Here is a 7,536-nt window from a genome sequence, read left to right on the forward strand (position 1 = left end):
ATGTAACAATTTTAAAAGTAACAGTTTCTCGAAGTAAAATCTTAAGAGTGTAACAACTGTTTCCAAATGTAATAACTACAGGCAAAAGCACTGTTTTCTATCTGTTGACATATTTCTGATTTACGGAGTGAATCCAAAACCCCCTCTGTAAAAACCTTTAACTCTAAAGTCAGCAAAATCAAACAAGAATTTTGATTCTGACTTTATCCAATGGTCAGATTTCTGTTCTAGAATGTATGGAAATTGGTGCATATTTAATTAGATAAGGCCTCATTTGCGTATTTAAACATAACATTTCAGAAAACGTGTAATACAAAACATCTGAATCATCTGGGGAATATATGGTGATTTCTACAAGTTTGTAAAAGGGATAGTTCAACCAAACGGCCATTGACTTTCATGGTATTTTTTACTCAATGGCTGCGTCTGAAATCGCATACTTCCCTTCTGTATAGTAGGTGAAAAACAGTATGTGACAAAAGAGGTTTGTCCGAATTCATAGAGTAGGTGAAAAGCCCTACTACTTCCAGTGAGATTCTGAAGTGTGCATACGATGGACGCTTTACTATCCCATGAGGCCACGGGAGAGGATTTGTGAATGGCAGTGAAGCGACTGGCAGGTCACATGATAATGACAACATGGCGAATGTAGTACATTCATACTACACACATTCATACTATATAGAATGTCCTTTTTTAGTGGTACTTATTCAAAATAAGTACCTACTCAAAAGAGTAGCTATATGCAATTTTGGAATCAGCCAATGGCTACACTCAACTGTTTGGTCACCCACATTCTTCCAAATATCTTCTTCTGTTCAGCCGAAGAGAGAAATTTCACAGAATTTTCACACTTTTTTTATGTTCTCATCATTCGCAAAGAAAGTATCTCATGAATATTGCGACACAAATGGCCTACTTTGCTGTTCCCAGACCAGTTTGGTTCTTGTCGTCTTCTCCAGACATTAGCTGGACCCGGATCAGGAGCGTCGGCCAACATCGGCAGCGCGAGCCTGGCGTCTGACAGCTCATGCAGAGACAGCCGTTTTCCTCTCAGAAATTCCTGCGCGTTGAATTAATGGGAGCAGTTGAGGGTGTAATTGCAGTGCTGGAGTCAAAGCTGTGAGACACGATAATGTCCGCTGAATAAAAGCCTGGCAGAGTTTACGTACTGAACAATATTAGCGGATTACACACATCAAACAAGCTCTGATTAATGCCTGAGAGGCAGGACACAGTCGAAACAGGAGGAAATCGGAGATAATTGTATGAATATTTGAAAGCGCTAATGACCTAAAATCATTCTGCACAATGAAGAGTGCACTAGAGGAATCTTTCTTTCTAGCACAAGTCGATTTGTGCTGCGGTTCATTCTGTTGAGAAGGACGTTTGATAATGATCTTAAAGCTTCAAAGCACGCAGTTTTATCTCAGGCCTAAAGATTAAAGGTTACGAAAGTGTTTTTGTTTGACGGTGACGATAAATGAGGGATTGATGACGTCAGCTGAAAAGGAGAGTTGTTTGAGAGGCGGAGCAAATTATGAAGATAAATATAGTCTGTTTTGATTTCATGTGCATCAAGCAGAGTTATTTTAATATCACTGAGGAACTGTTATAGCCTTTTATTAATATTTTGTATTTTTGAGTTTTTATTTTTTATTTAAATTTTAGTTAATTGTGTTTTAGTTGTTGCACTGTAAAAAAAAAAAATATGATCATAAAATCATGACAATATATGTTTTTACGTTACTTTAACTCATCAAAATAAGTTAACTTTCAAAATAAGTTAAAAAAAGTTTTTAACTTTTTTAAATAAATTATACAATATTCAACTCATTTTTTAAAGTCAGTTTAATATAATTTAAGTTGAAATGACTACAGCTGAGTTGATTGTACTTAAAAATATAAAGCAGCAACTTTTTTTTTTACAGTGCGCATTTTTGTCGTTTTTATTAGTTTTCTTTTTTAAAAACATCCATATAATTTTCTATTATTTTTTTTATTGCAGTTTTAGTTAGTTTAGTTTACTTTCCTTTAAGTTATTTTAGTGCATTTAGTTACTGAACTGGAGGAAAATGATTTTGCCTGGAATTAAATGTTTTTTAATATATATTTTTTATTTCAGTTAACATTTCTTTTATTTGAATACATAGAAAAACAATAGAAAAGTACATGGAAATGTGAATGGAAAAACATGTTCTGTGTGAACGGCCGCAAGAGCACCTTTGCTGCAAGATACATTAATGATGATCATGTGATTTCTAATGATTTCCAAAGTTCATGCAGCTCTAATTGTGGAAAAGTAAAATATTAAAAGTAACAGTTTCTAGAATTAAAACATTTAGAATGTAAAAATTTTAAAGTAACAGTTTCTAGAATTAAAACATTTAGAATGTAACAATTTTAAAGTAACAGTTTCTAGAATTAAAACTGTCAGGCTTGGTTGCAATGAAGGCAGACGAAGAAGATGAGTACAATTCAACAACATAGTTTAATGTATAAAGATCCAACAGAACAGGCAAGAAGGCGGCAGCAACACAAACACATACAATTAACAATACCAGACAATGAACTGAACTAAGGCAGGAACTTAAATACACAAAGGTAATGGCGAACAGCTGTGAGATGATTAGTGTCCATAGTGACTGATGAGTGGCGGGAACAGAAGCACATGACAATCAAAACAAACAGAACATGACAGTGACTGTGACAAAAACATTTAGAATGTAACAATTTTAAAGTAACAGTTTCTAGAATTAAAACATTTAGAATGTAAAACATTTTAAAAGTAACAGTTTCTAGAATTAAAACATTTAGAATGTAAAACATTTTAAAAGTAACAGTTTCTAGAATTAAAACATTTAGAATGTAAAACATTTTAAAAGTAACAGTTTCTAGAATTAAAACATTTGGAATGTAACAATTTTAAAGTAACAGTTTCTAGAATTAAAACATTTAGAATGTAACAATTTTAAAGTAACAATTTCTAGAATTAAAACATTTGGAATGTAACAATTTTAAAGTAACAGTTTCTAGAATTAAAACATTTAGAATGTAACAATTTTTAAAAGTAACAGTTTCTAGAATTAAAACATTTAGAATGTAAAACATTTTAAAAGTAACAGTTTCTAGAATTAAAACATTTAGAATGTAAAACATTTTAAAAGTAACAGTTTCTAGAATTAAAACATTTGGAATGTAACAAATTTAAAGTAACAGTTTCTAGAAATAAAACATTTAGAATGTAACAATTTTTAAAAGTAACAGTTTCTAGAATTAAAACATTTAGAATGTAACAATTTTTAAAAGTAACAGTTTCTAGAATTAAAACATTTAGAATGTAAAACATTTTAAAAGTAACAGTTTCTAGAATTAAAACATTTAGAATGTAAAACATTTTAAAAGTAACAGTTTCTAGAATTAAAACATTTGGAATGTAACAAATTTAAAGTAACAGTTTCTAGAAATAAAACATTTAGAATGTAACAATTTTTAAAAGTAACAGTTTCTAGAATTAAAACATTTAGAATGTAAAACATTTTAAAAGTAACAGTTTCTAGAATTAAAACATTTGGAATGTAACAAATTTAAAGTAACGGTTTCTAGAATTAAAATCTTCAGAACGTAACAACTGTTTCCAAATTATATATTTTTATTTCAGTTAACATTTCTTTTATTTGAAGTAATTTATGTTTTGGTGGTTTATATGACTATATACACATATTTTTCATCCATTATTAACTTGAAAGTGCTTAATTATCACTTTATTACTGATATAAAGTGAATATGATTCATTTGGTCATGTGATCGCAACAGTGGTCAGTGATATGACTGCAGTCTTAAAGGGCCAGTTCACCCAAAAATGAAAATTCTGTCATCATTTACTCACCCTCAAGTTGTTCCAAACCTGTATGAATTTCTATTCCTGCTGAACACAAGATATTTTGAAGAACTGAACAGTTTCTGGTCCCCATTGACTTCCATAGTATTGTGCAAGTCAACTGTTTCAAACATTTTTTAAAATATCTTCCTTTGTGTTCAGCAGAAGAAAGAAATTCACACAGGTTTGGATCAACTTGAGGGTGAGTAAATGATGACAGGATTTTCATTTTTGGGGTGAACTGGCCCTTTAAGTAAGTAGACAGATCTGACAAAAGTACTCTCCATTTGTTCAGCTGTAAAACTTTCACTGCACCTCTAGAGCGCGCGACCGAGAGCTGACGTCACTGTCTGAGGCTTCGGTCCGTTTCTGTGTTTCTGCTGCCATCTAGAGGTCAGTATGACAGTATGAAGAGACTGCTCACATGAATTTACCGAATTTGTTTATTTTAGTTATTTTTTGTTGCATTCTTTTCCTCAGCGTGACCCCCATTCCTATATTAACTAATAATAACAATAATAAAATTAAATTCAATAAAAATCCAACAACCCGCCCTCTTCCTCATGCGTCATCTCGCTCTGCGCCTTCGCGTCATCAGCGCGCGTCCTGTCCTGTTTGGACCCGCAGTTTCAGTTCGTGAGTGACCAGCAGCAGCAGCACGATGATTTCAGCAGCGGTTCTGCGCGGTCTCGCGAGCCTGACCCGAGCACGAGCCGCTCACACAGGTACAGAAACACGCGAGCTCGATGGAGCTGCTGCTGGAGCTTCATCTGATGACAGGAAGCAGCGCGAGGCTGAGAATGTCATTGACCTGTCATTGATTTACTAGATTCACTCGAGTTCATATGATAACTGACACTTACAGATCATTAGAGGGGTTTGTGTGGTTGTAAGTGTTTGCCCTTGTAATGACCCTCATCATATTTGTCAATTTTGTTGTTTATATGTGTACATTATATTCGTTTAAACTAACAAAGTCTTAATCTTGAACGTGATACATTTTTTTTTTTTCAGGATTCTTTGATGAATCGAAAGTTCAAAAGAACTGCATTTATTTGAAATATAATCTTTTGTAACATTATAAATGTCTTTACTGTCACTTTAGTGATTCATTTAATGCATCTTTGCTGAACACTTACTGACCCCAAACTTTTGAATTGTAGTATATCATGGTTTCCACAAAAGATTAAGCTACTGTTTTCAACATTGATAATAATCATAAATGTTTCTTGAGCAGCAAATCAGCATATTAGAATGATTTCTGAAGGATCATGTGACACTGAAGACTGGAGTAATGATGCTGAAAATTCAGCTTTGATCACAGAAATAAATTATATTTTAAAGTATATTAAAATAGAAAACCATCATTTTAAATTGTAATAATATTTAGTGATTTTTACAGCATTTTTAATCAAATAAATTCAGCTTTGATCACAGGAATAAATTACATTTTACTATATATTCACATAGAAAACAGCTATTTTACATTGTAATAATATTTAGTGATTTTTACAGCATTTTTAATCAAATAAATTCAGCTTTGATCACAGGAATAAATTACATTTTACTATATATTTACATAGAAAACAGCTGTTTTAAATTGTAATAATATATTTTTTTAATGTTTACAGTATTTTTAATTAAATAAATTCAGCTTTGATCACAGGAATAAATTACATATTTCAATATATTCACATAGAAAACAGCTTTTTTAAATAGTAATAATATTTTGCATTTTTTACTGTATTTTTGATCAAATAAATGCAGTCTTGGTGAGCAGAAGAGACTTATTTTTTTGTTGTTTCAAAACCGAAGTTTTGACCTGTAGTGTGTGTATACATACATACATATACAGTACCGGTCAAAAGTTTGGACACATTACTATTTATAATGTTTTTGAAAGAAGTCTCTTCTGCTCACCAAGCCTGCATTTATTTGATCAAAAATACAGAAAAAACAGTAATATTGTGAAATATTATTACAGTTTAAAATAATGGTTTTCTATTTTAATATACCTTAAAATATAATTTATTTCTGTGATGCAAAGCTGAATTTTCAGCATCATTACTCCAGTCTTCAGTGTCACATGATCCTTCAGAAATCATTCTAATATGCCGGTACTGTATATATATATATATACACACACACACACAAGTATCATGGTAGTATCTTCATATAATGCTTGTATGTTTCTGTATTTCTCATTTACATTTGAATCAGACTTTGCTCTGATCATAAGTCTGAATGTTTTCCTCATGTTTCGCAGCTCCGCTGGCTGTCAGATGTTACTCTCATGCAAAAGTGGAGACAGATGAGGAGTTTGACTCCCGCTGGGTGACGTACTTCAGCAAACCCGACCTGGACGCCTGGGAGCTGCGCAAAGGTGACGAACACCGATGTCTCGCACTGATAAATGAGAGCAGAATACACACATGCGTTTTGTTCTTTAGATTCGAGTGAAGGTGTGTTTTGTTCTTTGTCTTCAGGTATGAACACTCTGATTGGATACGACCTCGTTCCTGAACCGAAGATCCTGGACTCCGCTCTGCGCGCTTGCAGGCGACTGAATGATCTGGCCAGTGCGATTCGCATCCTAGAGGCCATAAAGGTCAGAGAAACACTTGATTTTGTCTGTGATTGGATGGTTGTGGTTTGCTATTGGTGGATCTCATGTGAGTGACAGGTTGCTCCGCCCTCGTCATCAGAGAAGAGAAGAGATGCTGCAAGAGGGAGGAGAAGATATTCTGATTCAAGTTTATGAGGAACATGAATTTAAAACACTTTTATTTATAATAAACACCCAGAATTTTCCATTTTGATTTCATTGTGACTTTAAAAAAAGGTGATATGAGGTGTTTGAACTGGCCCGATTCAGTCTGATGAATTATTACCGGACTCTAATCTTCATACACACTGAAAAGGTCATTCATGTTTAATTACAGAAGAGGCTAATCCGCATCCGTTTGCTCCGTTAATGCCGTCAGCGGGCGGAAGGTTAATTGTTTGCATGTGTGAGTTTGTGAGTGTCAATCCGTCTCTCGTGTGTCATCATTAACATGCCGTTCACGCTCTGTTGTTCCCGTGTTTTGTCAGGATAAGTCGGGTCCTCATAAGGAGATCTACCCGTATGTGATCCAGGAGCTCCAACCCACGCTGCAGGAGCTGGGCATCTCCACGCCGGAAGAGCTGGGCATCCATAAAGTCTGATGCTGATCAGGGATCCTTCAGAGCAGCTAATAAAGTTGGTTCCTTCTCATTTCACTGACACTTTTACATGCAGAAATGCACTAATAACATGTATTGAGTGTGTCTTTAACTACTGTGTACTTAGTTTGGTACATTTACTGATTGTGTGTTCATGTTGTATTGCAAAACACTTTTGCTGCTATTGAGGTCAGTTATTATTATAATATTTATATAGAAATAATAGATGTAATTAAATGTACAGATTTGACATTAGTATTTTATTCTGTTTCCTAAAGGCTGGCCTGTAATAATGAGATTAATGACATGTACTTTGTTATATTTTTTATGTTTCTCTTCAGGTTTATACATTTTAGTAATGGTGGGTAGAAAAAGGATACAGATATGTAAATATTTTCAAGTATATTGTACACATTTCTAACAATGTTATACTATGTAGATAGGTCTTTAGA

The 7,536-nt window shown here is 33.4% G+C and overlaps 1 protein-coding gene across 1 annotated transcript in view; it reads left to right on the plus strand.

The window, feature by feature from the left end:
- Positions 1 to 4,461: 4,461 nt before the first annotated feature.
- LOC127500237 (cytochrome c oxidase subunit 5A, mitochondrial-like) overlaps positions 4,462 to 7,536 on the plus strand; it is a 4,030-nt gene continuing 955 nt past the window's right edge. The window contains exons 1-4 of the mRNA XM_051871230.1: positions 4,462 to 4,605; positions 6,147 to 6,263; positions 6,367 to 6,488; positions 6,974 to 7,121. Of these exons, the coding sequence (XP_051727190.1) occupies positions 4,542 to 4,605; positions 6,147 to 6,263; positions 6,367 to 6,488; positions 6,974 to 7,087 (417 nt within the window). The 5' untranslated portion in view covers positions 4,462 to 4,541 and the 3' untranslated portion in view covers positions 7,088 to 7,121. The remainder of the gene's footprint in view (positions 4,606 to 6,146; positions 6,264 to 6,366; positions 6,489 to 6,973; positions 7,122 to 7,536) is intronic.

The sequence above is a fragment of the Ctenopharyngodon idella genome, chromosome 18 (genome assembly GCF_019924925.1).
Source record: "Ctenopharyngodon idella isolate HZGC_01 chromosome 18, HZGC01, whole genome shotgun sequence".
In the NCBI taxonomy this organism is placed as follows: domain Eukaryota; kingdom Metazoa; phylum Chordata; class Actinopteri; order Cypriniformes; family Xenocyprididae; genus Ctenopharyngodon; species Ctenopharyngodon idella.